This window comes from Macaca mulatta, chromosome 4, assembly GCF_049350105.2.
Source record: "Macaca mulatta isolate MMU2019108-1 chromosome 4, T2T-MMU8v2.0, whole genome shotgun sequence".
Classification (NCBI taxonomy): domain Eukaryota; kingdom Metazoa; phylum Chordata; class Mammalia; order Primates; family Cercopithecidae; genus Macaca; species Macaca mulatta.
In genome coordinates, this window is record NC_133409.1 from 29,793,851 (window position 1) to 29,817,072 (window position 23,222).

Below are 23,222 nucleotides of genomic sequence, written 5' to 3' on the forward strand. Positions count from 1 at the left end.
GTCAATTTTAGATCTTTCCTGCTTTCTCTTGTGGGCATTTAGTGCTATAAATTTCCCTCTACACACTGCTTTAAATGTGTCCCAGAGATTCTGGTATGTTGTATCTTTGTTCTCATTGGTTTCAAAGAACATCTTTATTTCTGCCTTCATTTCGTTATGTACCCAGTAGTCATTCAGGAGCAGGTGGTTCAGTTTCCATGTAGTTGAGCGGTTTTGATTGAGTTTCTTAGTCCTGAGTTCTAGTTTGATTGCACTGTGGTCTGAGAGACAGTTTGTTATAATTTCTGTTCTTGTACATTTGCTGAGGAGTGCTTTACTTCCAATTACATGGTCGATTTTGGAGTAAGTACGATGTGGTGCTGAGAAGAATGTATATTCTGTTGATTTGGGGTGGAGAGTTCTATAGATGTCTATTAGGTCTGCTTGCTGCAGAGATGAGTTCAATTCCTGGATATCCTTGTTAACTTTCTGTCTCGTTGATCTGTCTAATGTTGACAGTGGAGTGTTGAAGTCTCCCATTATTATTGTATGGGAGTCTAAGTCTCTTTGTAAGTCTCTAAGGACTTGCTTGATGAATCTGGGTGCTCCTGTATTGGGTGCATATATATTTAGGATAGTTAGCTCTTCCTGTTGAATTGATTTATGTAATGGCCTTCTTTGTCTCTTTTACCATTATGTAATGGCCTTCTTTGTCTCTTTTGATCTTTGATGGTTTAAAGTCTGTTTTATCAGAGACTAGTATTGCAACCCCCGCTTTTTTTTGTTCTCCATTTGCTTGGTAAATCTTCCTCCATCCCTTTATTTTGAGCCTATGTATGTCTCTGCATGTGAGATGGGTCTCCTGAATACAGCAGACTGATGGGTCTTGACTCTTTATCCAGTTTGCCAGTCTGTGTCTTTTAATTGGAGCATTTAGTCCATTTACATTTAAGGTTAAGATTGTTATGTGTGAACTTGATCCTGCCATGATGATATTAACTGGTTATTTTGCTCGTTAGTTGATGCAGTTTCTTCCTAGCCTTGATGGTCTTTACATTTTGGCATGTTTTTGCAATGGCTGGTACCGGTTGTTCCTTTCCATGTTTAGTGCTTCCTTCAGGGTCTCTTGTAAGGCAGGCCTAGTGGTGACAAAATCTCTAAGCATTTGCTTATCTGTAAAGGATTTTATTTCTCCTTCAGTTATGAAACTTAGTTTGGCTGGATATGAAATTCTGGGTTTAAAATTCTTTTCTTTAAGAATGTTGAATATTGGCCCCCACTCTCTTCTGGCTTGGAGAGTTTCTGCTGAGAGATCTGCTGTTAGTCTGATGGGCTTCCCTTTGAGGGTAACCCGACCTTTCTCTCTGGCTGCCCTTAAGATTTTTTCCTTCATTTCAACTTTGGTGAATCTGGCAATTATGTGTCTTGGAGTTGCTCTTCTCGAGGAGTATCTTTGTGGCGTTCTCTGTATTTCCCGGATTTGAATGTTGGCCTGCCCTACTAGGTTGGGGAAGTTCTCCTGGATGATATCCTGAAGAGTGTTTTCCAACTTGGTTCCATTTTCCCCCTCACTTTCAGGCACCCCAATCAGACGTAGATTTGGTCTTTTTACATAATCCCATACTTCTTGCAGGCTTTGTTCATTTCTTTTTCTTCTTTTTTCTTTTGGTTTCTCTTCTCGCTTCATTTCATTCATTTGATCCTCAATCGCAGATACTCTTTCTTCCAGTTGATCGAGTCGGTTACTGAAGCTTGTGCATTTGTCACATATTTCTCGTGTCATGGTTTTCATCTCTTTCATTTCGTTTATGACCTTCTCTGCATTAATTACTGTAGCCATCAATTCTTCCACTTTTTTTTCAAGATTTTTAGTTTCTTTGCACTGGGTACGTAATTCCTCCTTTAGCTCTGAGAAATTTGATAGACTGAAGCCTTCTTCTCTCATCTCATCAAAGTCATTCTCCGTCCAGTTTTGATCCGTTGCTGGCGATGAGTTGCGCTCCTTTGCCGGGGGAGATGCACTCTTATTTTTTGAATTTCCAGCTTTTCTGCCCTGCTTTTTCCCCATCTTTGTGGTTTTATCTGCCTCTGGTCTTTGATGATGGTGATGTACTGATGGGGTTTTGGTGTAGGTGTCCTTCCTGTTTGATAGTTTTCCTTCTAACAGTCAGGACCCTCAGCTGTAGGTCTGTTGGAGATTGCTTGAGGTCCACTCCAGACGCTGTTTGCCTGGGTATCAGCAGCAGAGGCTGCAGAAGATAGAATATTTCTGAACAGCGAGTGTACCTGTCTGATTCTTGCTTTGGAAGCTTCCTCTCAGGGGTGTACTCCACCCTGTGAGGTGTGGGGTGTCAGACTGCCCCTAGTGGGGGATGTCTCCCAGTTAGGCTACTCAGGGGTCAGGGACCCACTTGAGCAGGGAGTCTGTCCCTTCTCAGATCTCAACCTCCGTGTTGGGAGATCCACTGCTCTCTTCAAAGCTGTCAGACAGAGTCGTTTGCGTCTGCAGAGGTTTCGGCTGTGTTTGCTATTGCCCTGTCCCCAGAGGTGGAGTCTACAGAGACAGGCAGGTTTCCTTGAGCTGCTGTGAGCTCCACCCAGTTCGAGCTTCCCAGCAGCTTTGTTTACCTATTTAAGCCTCAGCAATGACGGGCGCCCCTCCCCCAGCCTCGCTGCTGCCTTGCCGGTAGATCACAGACTGCTGTGCTAGCAATGAGGGAGGCTCCGTGGGTGTGGGACCCTCCTGGCCAGGTGTGGGATATGATCTCCTGGTGTGCCTGTTTGCTTAAAGCGCAGTATTGGGGTGGGAGTTACCCGATTTTCCAGGTGTTGTGTGTCTCAGTTCCCCTGGCTAGGAAAAGGGATTCCCTTCCCCCTTGCTCTTCCCAGGTGAGGCAATGCCTCGCCCTGCTTCAGCTCTCGCTGGTCGGGCTGCAGCAGCTGACCAGCACTGATCGTCCGGCACTCCCCAGTGAGATGAACCCAGTACCTCAGTTGAAAATGCAGAAATCGCCGGTCTTCTGTGTCGCTCGCACTGGGAGTTGGAGACTGGAGCTGTTTCTATTCGACCATCTTGCTCTGCCCCCCGTATTTTTCAAGTAAACTTTTTATTGTGAGATAAATATGGATCACATGCAATTATATGAAATAAAATGAAAAATTCTGTGTACACTTTACCCAGTTTCTCCAAATATTATTACATTGCAAAAATCAGTACAGCTTCACTTTTAGGATCTGGATATTGATACAGTCAAGACACAGAAAGTTTTGTCACCACAGAGATCCCATACGTTGCCTTTTGTGGCCACATTCACTTCCTTCATAACCCACCCTCCTTAGTCCCCGGCAACCACCAACCTGTTCTCTATTTCTACAATTTTATTATGTCAAGAATGTTCTATAACTAGAATCACATAACATACAACCTTTTTGAGTTGGCTTTTTTCACAAACCTCAATTCTATGGAAATTCATGCAGGTTGTTGTATGTATCAGTCATCCGTTCCTTTTTCTTGCTGAATAATATTTAATGGTATGGATGTACCACAGTTTGTTTAACTATTAACCCACAGAACATTGGGGTTGCATCCACCTTGGGCCTATTATGAATAGCGATGTTATACATATTAGTGTACAGGTTTTTGTTGGAACATGTTTTTATTTCTCTGAGACAAAATTGCACTCCTGGGCAGGAGTGCAATTGCTAGATCATATGGTAGTTGCATGTTTAGTTTGTAAAGAAACCTCCAAACTGTTTTCCAGAATGGCTGTACATAAATGTTTCCCTGTTTCTGCTTTCAAGATATTTGTTTTTGGCTTTCCTAAGTTTGACTGTCATGCATTGTGGCGTGAATTTCTTTAGATTTATACTGTTTGCGGTTCACTAAGCTTTTTGAATTAGTAAGTTTATGTCCTTTGCCAAATTTCAGAAGTTTTCAGTCATTATTTCTTTGAAGGCTTTTTCAGTGCTGATCTCTTTCTCCTTTCCTTTCAGGACTGCAGTGGGGGGAGAAAAAAGTTAGGTCTTTTGATATTTCCATGAGTCCCTGAGACTCTGTGCATGTTTTCCAGTTTACTTTGTCTCTGTTGCTTAGTTTAGGTAATTTCTGTTGTTCAGTCTTCAAGTTCACTGATTCTTTCCTCTGTGTTCTCTACATTTTTCAGTTCTAAATTTTCAGTTTGGTTCTTCCTCACATATTCTGTGTCTTTGCTGAGATCTTCTAATTTTTTAATTTATTTCAAGCATGTTTGTAATTGCTTATTGGAGCATTTTTTCGATGTCTACTCTAAAATATTTGCCAGAAAATCTTAACATGTCTATCACCTCTGTGGTTAGGTTACATTGGCTGTCCTTTCACTCAGTTTGAGGACATCCTCATTGTTGGTATTTTTAGTAATTTTTAATTGAAACGTGGACATTTTGGGTATTATGCTATGAGACCCTAAATCTTAATTAAACCTTTCATTTTAGTTGATTCCTCTGATGCTGTTTTGATAGGAGAAGGAGGGATGCTGACTTATTTCTGCCAAGTGGGGATAGAAGTCCAGGGTTCCCACTTAGCCTCCATTGAGACTCAATGTGGGAAGGGCTTTTCATTAAGTCTGGGAAGCTGTGGAAGGTCCTGCTCCCCACTAGCCTCTCAGTGATACCTCCATATCTGGCAAGAGCCTTATTACTGCTCCAAGGTGGCTTTCACTGATGCCACGGGGGTGGCAGACAGGCCTCAGTACTGCTGGGCATTGGTAAAAGTCCTCATCTTCTACTAAGCTTCCACTGACAACACCCCAGTGGAGAAAAGAGAGCGTCTGCCTCGTTACTGGAGAGTGTGGCTAAAAGCCTGGATTACCCATGAGGCAGTGGGGAAGTCTTGGCTCCCCACTCTTTGTTGCTGTGGTTGGGGAGTGGGGCTACAATTTTTGTGTTTTTGTTTTGTTTTGTTTTGTTTTCTATGGTGTTGGCTGAAACAAAGAGGTACTATCATTGTAAAACTTTCTGTCTTGGTGGGCTGCGTTTTCCCTTTTCTCTGGTCTTTTGGCTAGAGACAGCAAGCGTTTACTGGGGCTTTTAAAAAATCTGTACCTGTTAGCATTTCAGACTTATAGGCTTCTTCAGCTCCAAGTAAGTCTGGTGTATATGAAATAATAATAATAATAATAGTAATACTAATAATGGAATTCACCCTCATGTACTTTCTTGAGTACCAAAGACCATAGTTGGTCTGCATCAGTCTTCCTGTGTTTGTTATATATATATAATGTTCAGGGTTTTTAATTGTATTTAATAGGAAAGATAGGGAAAGGTATCCCTCCCATTACTCCAACTTCCCAGAAGCGGAAATCTAGAATGTAATAGATTAAACACTAAGGTTGCTATATTTTCAATTATAACAATTAAATCTTTTAAAATACTTACCAAAAGGCTTTGATTTCATTTTTTCTATTAGCTTCTAAGTGAATTTCTGAGACATACAATCATAATTTGGTTTGTGGATATAAAAAAGAATTTTAATCTGATTTAGTTATAGAGAGAAAATACTTCCTTCCAGTCAGTACTAATATCAAGATGATATGTAATTCCTTATCAGGTGAATTAGAAGTGAACAAATCACATTAGATATATGAAGGTGAAAAGATAAATAAAAATTTTAAAAAATTATACTTAGCTCTGCTTTGAATGACAAAGACTGAAACACTAGAATATTTTGTTTCTTTCACTATCGGATAATTGTTTGTTTGCCTAAGATAGTGCCACAGATCCCTTCCATTATTATTCTAAGCATCTTCACATAAGGAACAAAATAAAATTATTTTCTTTTAATTTCAGATACTAACATCTACTCTACCAACATGAGCCTCTATTATCTGCTTTGTGACCCGTTACTTCCCTTTATACACCCCAAGCTTCTCTGAACTGGGCCACTTCCTCCTCCCTAAATGTATCTATTTCTTAACAGCTCTAGTCTGAGCTCTGCTTGGAAGATGTACTCTCCATCTCTCTGTTCCCCTCTTTATTCCCTTTCAAGCCCTCCCACCTCTCAAGGTCTATCTCAAAAGTGCCAAGCACCAACCTACTCTGAGAATGGATTACCAGTTCTTGGAGGAAACAGTACCTTTATTCAGCCTTAAAGAATGAGTTAGTATCCATTCGTTGTTTTTCCTGGTGGGTATTAACTCATTCTTTAAGGCCAGCTTAATACCTGGGAGATGAAATAATCTGTACAACAAACTCCCATGACACAACTTTACCTATATAACAAACCTACATATGAACCCTAGAACTTAAAATAAAAGTGAAATAAAAAATTAAAAAAGAAGACCTGGGAAGTAAGCAGGCAGTACTGCTGTGTAAAGCTTTATATCCAGCTTAGCAACTCAGAACTCTGTTTTCAAAAACAAATGTAAAAAAAGAATGAGTTAGAATTACTCATTACTGGAGGTGCAAGGCTGAGTAGGGACGGGAAGGAAAAGGTAGAGGGCGTTAGCATTCTTTGTTGGCAGACTGGGGAAATGAGTTAAGGAACAGAGAAGGAAAGCTACCTGATAGATGTCAGCAAGCTACCAACAGCTTTCTACTGACATCAGTTCTGACAAGGACTGGTGAGGAATGAGGCTAGAAAGGAAGTCAAGTATCGCATCAGGAAAGATTTGGGCCCATGAAAAATGTTATACGTTTGTATGGTGTGCTCCTTCAGCACACCATACAAATTTTCATAGAAAATTTTCATAGAAAAATGGCATAGTTCCATTGGCAATTTGGCACACTGGAGGCCCACTGATTATGACCCTAATCTGGTCTTCACAGCTCTAATTTCCATTGCTCTAGTATGAAGTCCCCAAACTCTCATCAGATTTAACTACTGCCTCTTACCTAAACACAACCCATATCTTTCCTGCTTGATAATCTCACTCTGGAAAAGCAAATCCCATTTTGCCTGTCATCTGCAAAAATATATATAATGCTCTTCCGTGGGTGTTTGTGAGGCTTAATGGGCTAACACATGAAAGTATCCAGTCTACTGTTTGTTGTCACTTATTAGAGGTACGATTTTCTTCCTTCTTGCTGAAGATTTACCTAAATCTACTTCAAATTACAGTTATATATATACCTGCTACAAAATTGCAAACTCCTTAAAGCTAGGACTATATCTCAAACAGCAGCTCTAACCAGGGGAAATTTTGCCTTTTAGAGGACATGTGACAATGTCTAGAAATATTTTTATTGCTTCAATTGTTGACAGTCTTGATTGTAGGATGTTATTGTTTAAACATTGACGACACATAACAGCCTCAATAGAAAAGTATTCCAAACCCAAAATGTCAGTGGTGACTAGAACTCTGCTTTAGTTCATCATTGTAGCCCAGGTAGCAATTAGCAGAGTTGCATATTACAGGAGATTGGATTCTTCTGTTCTCACACTGCTCATAAAGACATACCCTAGACTAGGTAATTTAAAAAGGAAAGAAGTTAAATTGACTCACAGTTCAGCATGGCTGGGAAGGCCTCAGGACATTTACAATCAAGACAGAAGGGGAAGCAAAGACCTTCTTCAAATGGTGGCAGCAAGGAGAAGAAAAGCCACTATATGTGGCTTCACATGGTGGCAGCAAGGAGAAGAAGCAAAGGAGGGAAAAGTTCATTATAAAACCATCAGATCTTTTGAGAACTCACATACTATCATGAGAACAGCATGAAGGTAACTTCTCCCATGATTCAGTTACCTGCCACTGGGTCCCTCCCACAACCCCTGGGGATTATGGGAACTACAATTCAAGATGAGATTTGGGAACACAGCCAAACCATATCAGAGACATTCAGAATTGTTAGAAATAATTTGAAACCCCTCTCTATAGGTAAATTTTATAAATTGCCACTGGGGAGGTAAAATTAAATTAGAAATGTGTACTGTATAGAGAAATTGGAAGATAGCAGAGTTTATGAATCTTGATTAATTTGGGGAACACAAATTTCCATTTGTAGTTAGAGGTGACCAATTTAAAAGCTAAAGTTCTCTTAATCAGCAAGCTTTTGTAAAAAATGCAGCGGGATTTACTTTTATATCAAAGGAGCTCCCCAGATAGTTAAAGAATGAAAATGAATATAATTAAAAGATCATTGGTAAGCAGAATGCAGTGCCTTAGCTGCATTCTGGGAGAGTACACTTAATAATCAAGAATCTACTGACACTTTAATGAGAAGTTTAAACTTATTGGCCATGAATCTCAGAATGTATCGATGCTTATTACCTAGATATTCATTTCAAAGAAATGAAGTGATGAGTAAGAATTTTTTTAAAACAGTTTGTAATTAGGACAAATTGCTTTACAAATAATTTAATAAGCATTTAACACTGAAAAGAAGAGGAAAACTACTGATAAACCTGTAACATTTAGCGACATATAGTAAGAACTCAATGTGGAGGAAGAAGTGAAGCTATAAGCAATACCAAGGAGATTTAACCACACCCATAGGCTCTTTACTTAGACACAGCCAGATCCAAGTACCAATGTCAAGCACCCATGGGACTGGCTTACTCCATAAAAAGAGCATTTTCATGGGTCCTGTTGGATGAAAGATCAAGATGTGTTAGTATAGTCTCTATTTTTCCAGTACTCATGAAATCCTCAAATCACTATGTGATTTGAGTTTGGATAAATCAAAATCTTTGCTAAAGCCAAATAGGAGACATTGGTTTTTAATTAGTACTCTGAACTTTAAAAATAAGTCCCATAAAAACAAAGACCTTGATGATTCTATTATATAAAGAAGTGGTTCTTACTATCACTATCTTATTGCCAATAGCAACATATAATTCAAAGAGAAACATGCTGATTTGATGAGTTTTCTAAAATATTTCTTAAAAAGAAAACTCAGTCTTCTGATATAGCATCAGTGGTATTTATTTTTGACTCTCTATGATGTATACTGGTGCAGATACTACAGTTGGGGGTAGAGAGGGCCGAGAGTATCCATTCCCTCTCCTCCAGGATCTAAAAACAAAAGTGTATGAAGTGTTACATAAGTCTTTTTCCTTCAACTCTGCCTCCCCAAATGTGGTCACTGCTGCTTCCTCTATTGTCCAGGAATGACCGCTGTTTTATCCTATGCCAGTTCTTTTTGGAAGATAACTAGAATCTGCCAGAATGTGCTTTCTCTCTCAAGTCCAAATTAGGGACTTGAAAGTTTCTTTTCACCAGAGACCGCTTTGTCTCCTAATAGTTCTGCGCTCATTAAATAACTATTAGTGTAGCCTTTGACTTAAGATGTTCCCCTCACATCCTCCAGAAGATCACTATCTGTCACCTAATGAAAAACAACTTCATTAGGCTTGTCGCGGTAGTTCCTTTTTTTCCCGTGCTTTCACTTCCTGATTGAAGACTGCAGCTTTTCCTAATGTTTTCTTCCCCACACTAAATATTATTGTGTGGGGTCGGTCCTCAGCCAGATCAATGTCTGTCTGAAACGTTGTTGTGAATAATCTTCATCACTGTTTTAAGGACATACCTTTAAGGATTCCTCCAAACTAGATCAATTTGCAAAAAAAGAAAACAAATAGTCTTCTACTTATCCAGAAATTATATTTTTTTCTTTTGATTAGTGTTCATAAATTGACTAAATAAATATTGTACTAGTAGGAAGGAATACAAAAACACCCAATCTGAAAAAATAGAGAGATCAAATGGCTTTGTTGTGCTCCTTTACAAGCACACAGACCTTTTTGTAGTGTTTCAGAAAAGAGAATGTGATGTGTGTAATGCCATATTCAATGCATTTTGATGATACTCCCTACTTATAGGTGTCTATCTCATCACTTCTCTGTAGCATATTGTCTTAATCATACTCAGTATGCTCTGGTTCCTGTTACAGATCTGAGTCTTCCTTACTTACAAAGAGCCCATGCAACAAACCACAGAATCACCTTAATGTTTTTCCCTCAAAGCATTTTTCTGATGGTCTGTGAGAGTCCATGTTTTAGAATCTTAGGTACTGAGCTAATGAAAAGTAAACTAAAAGTTGATTGGCACAAATGCAAATGTTAATCCACTAGTGAATCGTCATAAGTCTTTTTCTGTACTGAAAATAATTTATTTTAGATTGCTTGGCAATTAACAAATCTTACACGTAAACACAGGTCGGAGAAAAACAGAGTGATATGTTTATTTACAACACAGATGAACATCATTTGAATCAGGAGTCCACACTGGAGTCAAGATCCAGTCCAATGAGCCATGTTGGAGCCCTAAGTCTGGTTGTAAACTGCCTAACTTTGAAAAGTCACTCCCCAGTGAGGTCTGGTTTTGGTGCCTTTGTCTGATGTCTAAAGCATCTCTGTTTTGTTTCAGCTGGCAGGTTTCATCTACGCCTGTTATGTTGTGAAATGTATAACTGAAGAAGAGGACAGCTGTAAGTATTAAAGCTCTATTCTGTTTCTTTCAAATTCAAAGCATCTTCTTTACTGTCTCCTACCTAGCCTTCCTATTCCTCAGACAAGATCCCACAACACAGCATTAGAATGGAGAATAAGCCTTTTGTGCCCATCAGACCAAAGTGTTTATCATAACAGTATCCAGCAAAGTGAAGAATGGAGAAGCACCCATTTTGAAAACATAACTTCTTTCTTTTCTTTGAAGGGCTTTTAAAAATCCTTTCCTCTTATAAAAAATTCTAGTAGGGAACAGAGAGGGGAGATTGGAGATGGAAAAGATTTTAAAATGTGGCTAACTTGACCGTTCTCTTTTTATGATCCCTTTGTTAGGTATTGATAACTAACCAGTTTCACCCAAGACTACAAATCCCCAAAATCAACAATTTGTAGTAGTTGCTAAGATTCTTATGGAAACTGACTTCAGATTAATTCAGAGAATTGTCTTTAGGAAATCAAATGTCCATCTGTCCTTTTCGTTCCTACTATTTGATACAAATGACTAGAACTCTAACTATGTCAAAGGCTCAACATTGAGACGTATTGCTTGATCCAGAGTTTAGATCACAGTACACTCTTACAATCCTCCCAGGGCTCTGTCATTGTCTGCTCTCCAAAACATGGAGGGTAGAAGGTTTTATTCCATCCCTGCCCCTAAGGATCTAAAATAGGAGAATTGGGGAAAGTACTTCTATTCTCTGTGGGTACTATAATGGATAATTGCCCATGTAGTTACATTTACTCAGAGGAAAAATCAGAATTGGGAATCATTTTTCTTGGTTTCAAAAAATATTTATAATATTGGGTGTTTGAAACAGTAAGGAAAGAGGAAGGTGAGAATATGATGATTTGAGGAAAACATCCAAAGATAAATATATGTTTCTTCTTCCCTTTCCAATTATACTAGAAAGGAAGAGGCAATATCAAGTGATTAATTTAGAAGAGGCACTTTTCAATCATACTCATACATGATATAAAATCAGAAGTATATAGTTTATAATTTATTTCATATATAAAAGGAAAAATGGTCCTTTCACTAAATAAGCATTTATAAAATATTCCTTAGTGTTTTAAGTGCTATGTGAGCCTTTGGAGATTTTAGGATGATTCACACATAATATTTTACCTCTAGGAACTTGCCAACTAGTAGGTAAAACAAACATATGAGCAAACAAGTATGAAACTCTGTAGTGCATGCTGTGGGTAAAGAGAAGAAAGAGATCAGGAGAAGGGTCATAGAGAACACTTTTGAGCTTGATCTCAAAAGATGAATAGATCTTTACTGTGTTGCCGGTATGGAAGCGAGGGGTGGTCCCAGGCAAAAGGTGAAAAAGCACATCACGGCCAGATTAATGTGACTGAATTTGTTTCCTGTGCTACAGGTAGACAGCTGGAGAAAATTGGAAAAACATGTATGAATGAGATAGTAGAAAAGTGGGTATGAAAGATTAAGGAGTTTGAGCTCTATATAATACAATCACAGATCAAAGGGCAGATAGCTTATAAAAGAGAATAACACAATCAAAAACGTTCTTTAGAAAAAATACATTAGCATCATTATAAAGAAGAGACTCAAGAGGGGGAAAGATTAGGGAAGAGAACTAGTTAAGACACCATGAAAGTGAGACATGAGATAATGTGAATCTGGACAAGGATCGGTATTGGAGATAGAGAGGATAGGTGTGCCATGAGACATGCCAAAATGACATGATTAGTGGGCAGTGGTGGGTACTGTGATAAGGGAAAAGGAGGAGACTGTTAGATTCCTGGGTGTCTGATGCAAGTGAATGGGTAGATGGAATTGCCACTTGGGAAGAAAAGTGGGAATAAGATCACTAGTTCAGTTTGCACAGGTTGAGTTTGAAGTGCCTAGCGCCTATATTAGAGAAGACATCCAGTAAGCACTTGCCTTATACAGAAAAGATTTATTCAAAGATTAGAAAGGGCAAAATATATATGGATTTTAAAATGCGTGGACCACATACACTATGTAAGTTCGTTGAGATATTACCATTCAGTGTCTGTGTGCCAAATCCCTGATGGAGGGGAAGTCCCCAGTTAATTTTCATATGGAAGTTGGGCTTTCTCTGGGCTATGTTGTTTGATTTCATTTCACAACGATACCAGTGCATTTTTATCTTCAGACAATACTTACTGACATACCATGTCTCCTACATGCATAATCAGCATTTCGGCAGAATAGCACCTCTCAAAGGAGATCTCAGAAATGCTAGTTCCACAAGACATACTGCTCAAAAAAAAGAAAAAAAAAAAATTCCAAAGCCAAGTAAGGTTGACACTGAAAATTTAGAATGCACATTTATATATTAACATTTCTAAGAGTACTGCCAGAAAGAAGTATGTCCATTTTTTTTTTTCTAACCCACAGTTTTGTTTTAACTATATTACCTTGAGGCCAGACACAGATCAAAGAGAAGAACCAGAAAGAGTTCTACAGCTTGATTATACCCACAGTTCCCCCGGGAGAATACCATATGCCCCACAGTGGCAGGAGTGGGGTCAGTCAGGAGGCAGAGAGAGAGCCGAACCTTTAGTTCGAGTCCTACAAGAAGAAATGGATGAGGCAGGGTAGGAAGGTTTATTAGGACAGGTTAACTGTGTTACAAAGTGGTGCCCCATGAAATTCATGTCCACTGTGACTGTTAACGCATAGGTTTAGGGCTATCTAAAGTCTTCATATGTTTTTTGGAGGTGAGTCAGGGCTTACTTGGAAACAGCTAGTGGTCATTTTGTAGATGTTAAAGCATCAATTTATAGAAATTAAAAGTATTATTAATGCAAGTCTCCCAAAATATTTGAACACAGGACTCCTGTTTTTCACCAACCCCACTCCCCGCCGCCGGCCGCCTCTATAAAAAAGCACTTAATATTCCGGAGAATTCTTCTAAGGGAATTCTGTGCTAAACCAAGTTTTGGCCAAAGCGATGTAAATTCAAGGAGATTCAAAGTCACCAATATCTGTTGGAAGATCAAGTTATCTCTCAAGCATCTAATAAGCTTTTTCCCCCAAAAGACTCCAAAAAATAACATATATGTCTTTATGTGTATCTTGACCACAACACCACATCTGCCTTTATTAATCCAAAACACAAGTAGACTTCTCAAAGACAAGTTTTATCATGTTAGTCTTATTGCTCAGTGGGCAAAATATGAACTCTTTTTAAAATTTTTATATACAAGTAGACTGACGCTTATCTCAGATGTTCATGGGACTAGTAAACAGGTGGGAGGACATGCTCATTTGGACTGGCTCTCTGTCCAGTGGTCTTCGGTGACTTTAGGTTAGGTTCATTTACTTGTAGTCATTCACACCTAGACAGTTATGAGTATCTTTTGGTTACAGTGCTTTGGGTTGATATTCTCCATATATGATCACTTGCCTGATGTCCATCCTCAGACACTGCCTGGACATATGACTTCCAATCCATCGAGTAAACTAGGTTTGACTTTTCTGTGTAATTTTGGTAATTATATTATAAAAATTATCCCGATCCTTAAAAAGTTTGGTGAAAGGTTAAAATAAAACCACTCTCAAACAAACCCTGAAACTTGGGAGGGGTTTAATATACATGCAAACACTGAGAGGGTCCCTATGTGCCTATTTTTACCCACTGTGGATTTGCAATAACGCATCATTTTTCGCAATGAAGCATAGTGTCAAGAGTAGGTGCTAGCTACCTGCTTGCCAAATTGGTTAAGTTTCCATTATTAAGAGCCTTATAAGGAACAGAGGACAGCTTTGGTTCAGTAGCTAGTGCTTAGAACGACTGTGGAGATAAGGGCCCAATGATGGCAACTGGATAAAATATTCTTGAAGTCGACATGAAGCTAATCAGTTATGTGCTCAGTTCTGATACCTCAGCCTCACAGCAACAGGTGTATCCAGGAAACTTCAGAGGAAAGAGGTAGAAACCTCCAGGAAGCAATGGAGAGGGTTTGAGCTCAATGCGCAAAGACTCGAGCCTACACGCAATGAAATAGCAGTAAATCGTCATTGAAACAGAGAGGCTCATGAACATCAAACACCTGAGAATTTTTTCCCTTATGTATCCTTTTAAGCAGTATCTCATTACTCTTCTAGAGTCCAGTTTGATTAATATTTGTAGAGATACTGTTTTAGTTCCCTTGGGGTACTATAGCAAAATATTATAAGTAGGGTGTCTTATAAATGACAGAAATTTATTTCTCACAGTTTACAGGCTGGAAAGTCCATCAAGGCACCAGAAGATATGGCTTCTAGTGAGGGCTGGTTTCCTTGCTCATAGGTGATACCTTCTTGCTGTAACCTCACATGTGAAAAGGGGCAAGGCAGCCCTCTGGGGCCTCTTTTAAAAGGTTAATAATCCCATTTCTGAGGGCTCCACTGTCGTGACATAACCACTTCCTACAGGCCCTACCTCCTAACACCATTATGTTGGTGATTATGTTTCAAAATACGAATTGGGGAGGGACACTAACATTTAGATCATAGTAGACACTATATTGCAAGGGTTTTTGTTTTTTTCCATTGAAAAAAAATCTGGACCTTGAAGTTTACATCTCTAACCCTTTAGTTATCTAAGCCGGAGCCACAGCTTGGCAGGCCAGAGGGTTGTGCAGACTCACAGGGCACCACTGCCATCTGCTGTGCCTACCAGGAGATGACAGCCACCCTCAGAGCAGAGATCCCAAATTAGATGTGACACTCCTTCCGCCATGAGTTAGCTACGGATGCCATAAAAACATACAACAGACATAGTGGCTTAAACAACAGCAATTTGCTTTCCAAAGTCTAGGTGTTAGAAACCTCAGGTTTGGTTTATCCTGAGGCCTCTGTCTTTGTCTTGTAGACGGCACTTTCTGTTGGATTGGGGCCCTATCCTTATGACCCCATTTAACCTTCATTACCTCTTCAAAGGGCCAATTTCCAAGTACAGTCAGGCATATTAGGAGTTAGACCTTCAACATATGAATTTGAGGAGGATCATAATTCAGTCCACATCCAAATACACACACATGCACACACACTCCACGTGTGTCCTGGACATTTGAAAATATATGTACGGCACAGATTGAGGATAGATGCAGCTCACTGGCCCATCAGATGCCTGTGGGTAAGAGGCTTCAGGGCTGTATTGCTGCCAAGTCAGCTCCATACTCACTGCCACCAGGCAGGAATTCCCGCTCAGCATCTCCTGCTGTGGGGTGATCCGCCTCTAGATGAGTAGCTTCTCACCAGGATGAAAGCTGAGGCCCCTGCTCTAGAGGATGTGGCTTGACCTTAGAACCCTATTTGAGTGGGCTACCTTCACAACGTACTTTTATATATTTGTTCATGAAAAGGCAGTGATACATCTTGGGAGAAAAGGCTTTCTCCAGGAAAGCAGGCATCTGGCTGTGCTGTCTTTGTGGCAGGGCTCTCTGCTGTCTCATCTGTCACCAGCCATGCAGAGTTTTCCTTATGGCCTCCCGTCTTCTATTCCCCTCTGCTTGTTCTCTTCTACACTATTCTGTGAAAGAAAGAAAATGTTTGGAGATTCCTGGTCGGGTGTGCCTTTTATTATAAATGTAGCTCTTCTGTCTCACTTCATCCTCGGGTTTTCCCCACTGCAGTCAGATGCCCACTCACAGTGATGGAACCAGAAATTGTCCTCGGTGCTTAATTAGCATTGTTAGATGTGACGATTAAAAGGAAGCCATGCAGCCATTGCAAATATTGCTAATCCATGATAGCAAAAAAAAAAAAAAAATCATATGACTTCTCAATTTTTATTATGTGTTCTTATAAATCATTGGTTTAATAGTTAAACTAAAACTAAATGTTGGTCTTCTAGCAAATGGGTTCATTTTACTAAGCAGTCATTCTCTTTGCTGAAAGAGATTCAGTGTATTTGCAAATGTTGTTAAATGTTGAAATCATCTGGAAAGAGACATGGAATATCATTTAAAAAATAATATCCTAAGGGACTTATTTTGAAAGCAATGCTGAAAAATGAATTCAAGATGCTTAAACTTGGAGTTAGACACATGCACATTTACACCAGCCAAGCACAAATGTGTCAAAACCTGTCCCGAATTCCTCAAAATCAACTGGCCTTGGGATAAAAGTCACAATTGATTTATTGAATCTTTCATTTGAAAAGAAAACCACAGGAAATTATTCACTTCTCTGGGGCTAATAATTTTCTGTTATTTTTGTTTGATTTTTCTTCTAAAACCTGCTGGCCTACACGTCTGTGTATTGAATTCCATTCTGTATGTTTTTATCATTTCTCCAGTTTGTCAGGATCATTGAATTTGAATGCAGTTCTCTGAGCACAATCTTACACTCTCAACCATGGGGGTGGGTAAACATGGGAGCAGGGAGAACTATTTCCCCTTGAAAAAAAATCTGTTACTTCCTGTCTATAAGGGAACGCAGAAAGCATAGACAATACAGATAAATAAAAAAGGAAAATTAAAATAACCTCATAATTCTGGGTTCTGATACTCAGTTCAAATTTTGGTATATTATGTGCCTGCCTGCCTTCCTTCTTTCCTTCTTTCCTTCCTTCCTTCTTTCCTTCCTTCCTTCCTTCCTTCCTTCCTTCCTTCCTTCTTTCCTTCCTTCCTTCTTTCCCTTTTTCCTTCCTTTCATTCTCTCTTCTTTTCTTCCTTTCTTCTTATCTATCTATCTATCTATCTATCTATCTATCTATCTATCTATCTATCATCTAACTGCATTCCTCCCATCTGATCGTTAGGGCTATTTCATGCATTCTGTTTGGTAGTCTGAGCTTTCTTTCACGTTTATAAATCACTCTCCAAACATAACCTAAGAGGGGATGATAAGAAGTTCAGAAAAGTTGCCAAGTTCCTGGCTGCCAGGTTGACAGGCAAAGTTGTGAGAATATGTTTATTTTACTTATCTGGCATCATTCTGAAGCAATCAAATAAAATGTAACATAATCTTAGTATCTTACTAATTTATCTTCTCTTTATAACATTTGTCTTATGAATTTGATGGTGACTGAGTGAACACATTTTCTCCACATCTGCCAGTTTCCCACTAAACCAAAACTTGGTATTTATTTTCTCATCTCTGAACAGGATCACAAAGCCTGCAGACCCAGGCTTTGCACTCCACTAATCTCTCACTGTGCCTACAGAATCCCAGTGGGGCCAAGGTGAAAAAAGGTGTCATCTTTCACCTTTCCTTACCATTCCCCCCAAACCAAAGCACAGAAGTTCTGCATTTATTTAATTTTATATCTGTTTGTTCTGTTTATGATTTGTTTTGAATTATGAGTTGTACAGGGTTTAAAATGATGGAAACCAGCCAACTGCTCTATTTCAGCACTTTAATTTTATAGGCCAAGGAAGATCAAATGACTTGCTCAAAGTCACTAACTCATTCATGACCTTCCAACATTCAAATGCAGTACACACTCACTCACTCAGGATGGAAGAATAATAGGAGACATCATCAGGATTCACCCCTGTCTTGTTCCCTACTGTATGCTTAGCATCTACCATATCCCCAACCTAGAAAAGGACTCAGGAAGTATTTGAAAAATAAATGAATGAATCAATTAGATCTCCACAAACATTTCTTGACCTATATGGAAACTGCCAAGGAAATATGACATCTCCTTAGAATTCAATGTATTCTAAGTAAATGAATAAGTAATTTGAATAAAGTGCCTATCATTTTCTAAACAAGAGGAAGAAAGATGTGCTGCTATATATAAAACTAAGTGATCAACACCTGAGACAGATGGTACCTATGAATTTTCCTCCTGTCAATCAAATTCAAGTTCCTATTAGTGACAACAGCATTCTCCAACAGTGATACATGTAATAATTTTCACATTGTCTCCCCAGATTGGTGAACACTGGTTTGTTTTTCAGCCTTCCATTAAATTGCTCCCTCTTGTGATCATCTAACAGAAAACGCATAAGCTATATTTTTAAAATTATATATTCAGGTCAAAACTGAGTCTGATTCTTCAACATTCACTTCTTATTTTCTCTCTTTTCTCATAATATCGTATCTCCTCCATTATACTATATTGCTTTTCACTCGTACACACACACACACACACACACAATGTTCATCTTTAAATAGATCTGATATTTCCAAGTCAAGAATATGAGGGGAAAGAATCTGATTCATTCTCTCTCCTCTGTTAATTAGGAACAATCAGAGCTTTGTTTCTACAAAACAATATAGAGGTAACAATATTCAGATAAGCAAAGGAGGGCCTTTAACTGGGGTGTAACAAAAGAGGTATTTTTTATGCAAAGAATATTTCTGACAGGGTGAACTGAAGTTATCCAGCAGATGAAGAATACTGATGTTGTTTTAATAGCCTTAATAAAAAAGAAAGCATGTGACTTAAAGGAGGAGCAAGTAGTGACATTTATAGAAATGAATGAACAGAAACTTTTGATTTTGCTGACTCTGCTTCTTCCAGTGGTGCAGACCCCCACAGCCTGCCAGCAGTGGGTGTCGTGGACTAGCTTCCTCACCATCTATCTCTAATTTCTCATGGATAATGACATGAGAAAGAAAACATTCAAGTAGCAGAAAAGTGAGGTGATTCTTGCAGCAGAATGTTGACATACACGCTCACAAAATGAAGTCGCTGGGATCCTTTAGTTCCATCTCCAAAGAACAAATGAGAGCAAGACAAAGAGCTGGCACAGGAAAATGAAGTCTCTTTAAAAGCCCTCCAAATCAGAGACAAGCTGAGAAGATGACATTCAAAGTTAGACTCTTGATGAATGATGTTGGCCGTTGCCCACTTCCTTATGCCCAGTTCTGCTTTAGTTTTAGAAGTGGCATCTCATAGAAACAGAAGGCTGGGCTCAGAGGTCTCCTTCTTAACAGCAGGAGGACTAGGAAACACTAGATCTCTAAGGATGGCCACCAGGTATGCAGAACGAAAACATCTGAGCGAAGCAGCCTTACACCTAGCTACTGAAAGAGCGCCTTGGAAATAAGTGAGCTGGAGACAAACCCTCAATCCTATGTGACATTTAAATGAGGCTGCTCTGGCAGAAGATACTCAGGGAGGCCTCCGCTATGATTGGTTGGCCTTGTGTGTCAGGAAATGAAAGAGAAACAAACTTAAAACTCACAGGAGGTGCGGTTTGTTTAAATAATAGAAAGTAATTAGGCTGAAGACAAAAATCAGTGATGGCATTTTATAATTACGATTAACTTAAAGTTTAATTTCCTTTGGTGCTAAAATCTTACTTAAAACATTTACCGGGAAAGGAAATTAGGATGTTACTATCAAGAGGCATAAAGTGCTTCTGGGAATCCATGCCTATTATCACTTGAAAATTAGGTTAGGGCCAAAGTGGGGATTTCAATTCATTTTTGAGTATAATAAATGGTGACCAGACCTCAGAGTCAGCGGGGTTGGCAGGGGCAGGCAGTGTAACATTTGCATTTGCTTGTTTGTTTGTTTGTTTATAGGATTAATTGCAAATATTTTCAACAAAGAGTGTAGTTTATACATTAACAATCCTGCTACAAAATGAAAATTGGATATGGATTGCTGCCTTTGTAACTAATGAAGCTGATGTTAAAGGAATTCCCAAATGTGGCACTGCAAAGGGAAGCACATAGTCACACATCCATACACCTTCACCATTGAATTAAATGGAACAGGGGACAGTATTTCTGTTGGCTCCAAACCCGTCAACCCGACTCTCCTCTCCAAGTCCCCAACTTTTTCATCATTCTGTTTTCCCATTCATGCCTCAATTTCCAATTTCCATTTTCAGCAACTAATCTTTCTGGAAACTCACTTAGTAAAATCAATGCATAATAGTAACAAGCAGATGGTAATAACTCCTTTGCACTGATTTTTTTCCATTCATTTTGCCTTTGTGGATTTGCTCATTTTAAATATTATATTGCTAACATTCGTGTGTGAACTAATCCCAGAAATATGGAATTGTGTATAATCATAAAGTTATGAAGAGTATTAGTGGTCACCTACTGTAATCCCCTAATTTTACATTTAAGGAAAGGGACACTCAAATTGACTTGCTCAAAGTTAAACAATCATTTAGAGGCAGAACTGGGAGCAGAACATCGATGTCAAGATTCGAAGAATACTTTCCATGTCACTTCACTGCGATACCTGAGACAGATTCTTTTAACAAATATTTATTGAGCAACTACTGGGTGGTAGGCTATGTGTTGTCACTAGGGATAAAGCAGGGAACCAAACAGATACCATCTTTGCCTTTATGGCGCCCACAATCCGTCACACAATTTACAAGAGAAAGAGAAATTATAGTAAAGTGTGATGAAAGTTCACACAAGGAAAGGGGATGGAGGTGCCATGGGAATGATCCCAAGAAGAACTCATGCATTTAGAAGATAAGGGAATTCTTCACTGAAGACATGATGATTCAGCTGAAACCTAAGGGATAAATTAGATGTAGCACTTAGCAAAGACAGGCATGCCTTTTTTAAAAGGCACTACTTTTTGGATCGATATTGACCAAAAGTACACCATAAGTCACACAGGAATGATCTTAAGTTCTTTTCATGAACTCGATATAGGAAATCTAGTTTCAGCTTTCCCAAATACCAATAAAAATGTTAGAGTAACTGTGGGACATTCTCTTTCCTGAAATTGCTACTGTTGTTCTAAGGAGATGATTAATTTAGGCTCAGGAGTTTTGTGATTTTCATTTCTGGAGACTGTAAAATGATACAAAGAATATGTTAGCAAAGATTACGAGGTAAAGAATATGTCTCTAATAGGTAATTACAGCACGCATGTTTTATTTTTTATTTCCCTAAATATGCATATGTTAATGTACCCACAACCCTAATTAAAATTCCTACATTTAAATGGGCTGTGGATTCTAAATATATTCTGGATGTCAGCTGAGAAGACATACCCAATCATGTCTAAAGAGCTCACCTATAGCTTGTAATAACTGCTCCTTCCAATTTCTGAAATCTGAAAGACATGTCGTATATAATTGAAAGCAATTCTAACAGGGGAAAACAAAATGAAGACTGGAAAATCTAATCCATCCAAATGGCATGGCACAAAGTGAGCCCAGGCACATTTAAGGGGAAGCTGCCTTAGTTATTTCATCATAATCTTCATTACATGCTTCTCTACATTTACTGAAAGCCTCAAAAGATATCAGATTCATAATTTTCTGACTCTAGCTTTATAGTTTCTCCACCCTGTTAGTTCTCATCTCCCTCATCACTACTCCCTTCATCTGCCACCTTCATTCCCTTCATCATGGATCACCTTCATTTTGGTGGAAAGAGGCTTCTCTAAGATGTCCAGTTCTGAATTTTCTGCCTGACTGTAAACACCTACCTATTCTTTTTCCTTGTTCTCCTGCCTCCCTCTTGGAAAAAGTTTTCTTCACCCTTATTTGGAAGCTTCCCTCCACCTGAACCTATGTTTTTCTCATGCTTTGGGTCTTCCTACTCATTATCTATCTCCAGGATTAGCAAAGGCAGCAGTGTTCTTGTCAGCATCCTTGGTTTCCTTCCTTGCTTGTACATCCTTTACGCTTGGATTTTCAACATCTGTTCCTGACAATGCCCAGATTCAATTTCTCCACTTCTAATCCTGGGTGATTGCTCATTGCTGGAGAAAGTAACTAAACCCAACAGCAAATGTGTACTTGCTACACTCAGCTGGGTGTTGTCTCCAGCTCAACCATGCTTTCATTCATCTGCGTTTGACAAAGCGGCACTCTGGCCACGGGACCTGTTCCACACCTTTCCAGGATCCTTAAACCAAGTACTGAAACCTGAAAAAGTCAAATCTATCAAACAGAAACTTCTTTGATTTTCCCTCAAGAACCTCAACAAATCTCTACTGGCAATTATTCTTTTGTCTTCTTGCAACCCTGCCCAAACCTGAGAGGAACAGGTAAGCTTCTCCTCTACAAAGTAATCCATCCGCCAAGCTTTGGCCTGTCGTTTTGCCTGATCCAGGACACTGAGCTCTCAGGATCTTCATTCTTGACCATTCATTGGACAGTTCCTTTTGCCCACATATGCAGCAAAGCCTCATAGACCACAGACAAGGCTAGCCCCAAATTATTTGTGTTCTTTCTCATAATATACAAGGCCATTTCCAAAAGAATTTGAAATATGGAAATTCAGTTCTACGTAATTTTTAAAAAATATAAATTAACTTATTTTTCTTCTGCATTATGTCACACAGGCTATTCCTGTTGCTTGTCAAATCACAATTAACTAAGTGGGCATTTAAAGGCTCTCCATAGACCTCCCTCTGGTCTCCTCGGCTTCTGTGGATGTCTTCTACACTTTTGTCACTCTATACAAAATTTTAGTAAATTCTAATACAAAATTCTCTCGTTTGAGCCTTATTCCATCTATTCTCCTACCCTTGGAAATGCTAATTGTCTCAGTAAAGAGCCTAAATGTGCATTTTAAAGCATAATTCCAATCATTCCTTTTGTATAAATCCTTTTTAAAAAGAGATGAGATCCCAATCCTATTCATAGTGTATTTTTAATATACATGCTTCTACGTATTACACACATATGACACCTGATTCTCTCAATAACCCTTCGAAGCTGAAATTGCTTTATTATCCTCACTTTACAGAGGAAGAAATTAAGGCTCAGAGCAATTTTGACCTACTTATAGGTCCAATGCTGGTAAGAAGTAAAGGCACAACCGGAGCACAGGTCTTCTGACTCCAAATCCCCCCATCTTGATGCTACCAAACAGATTCTACAATGATGTATCAAGTAGTGGCATTATGATATATCAAGTACGGGCATTATATTATTAAAAGACTACCTGATA

The 23,222-nt window shown here is 38.9% G+C and overlaps 1 protein-coding gene across 1 annotated transcript in view; it reads left to right on the plus strand.

Annotated features, from left to right (window-relative positions):
- NKAIN2 (sodium/potassium transporting ATPase interacting 2) overlaps positions 1-23,222 on the plus strand; it is a 1,029,637-nt gene that overhangs the window by 991,188 nt on the left and 15,227 nt on the right. The window contains exon 5 of the mRNA XM_001107707.5: positions 10,320-10,380. Coding sequence (XP_001107707.3) covers positions 10,320-10,380 — 61 coding nt within the window. The remainder of the gene's footprint in view (positions 1-10,319; positions 10,381-23,222) is intronic.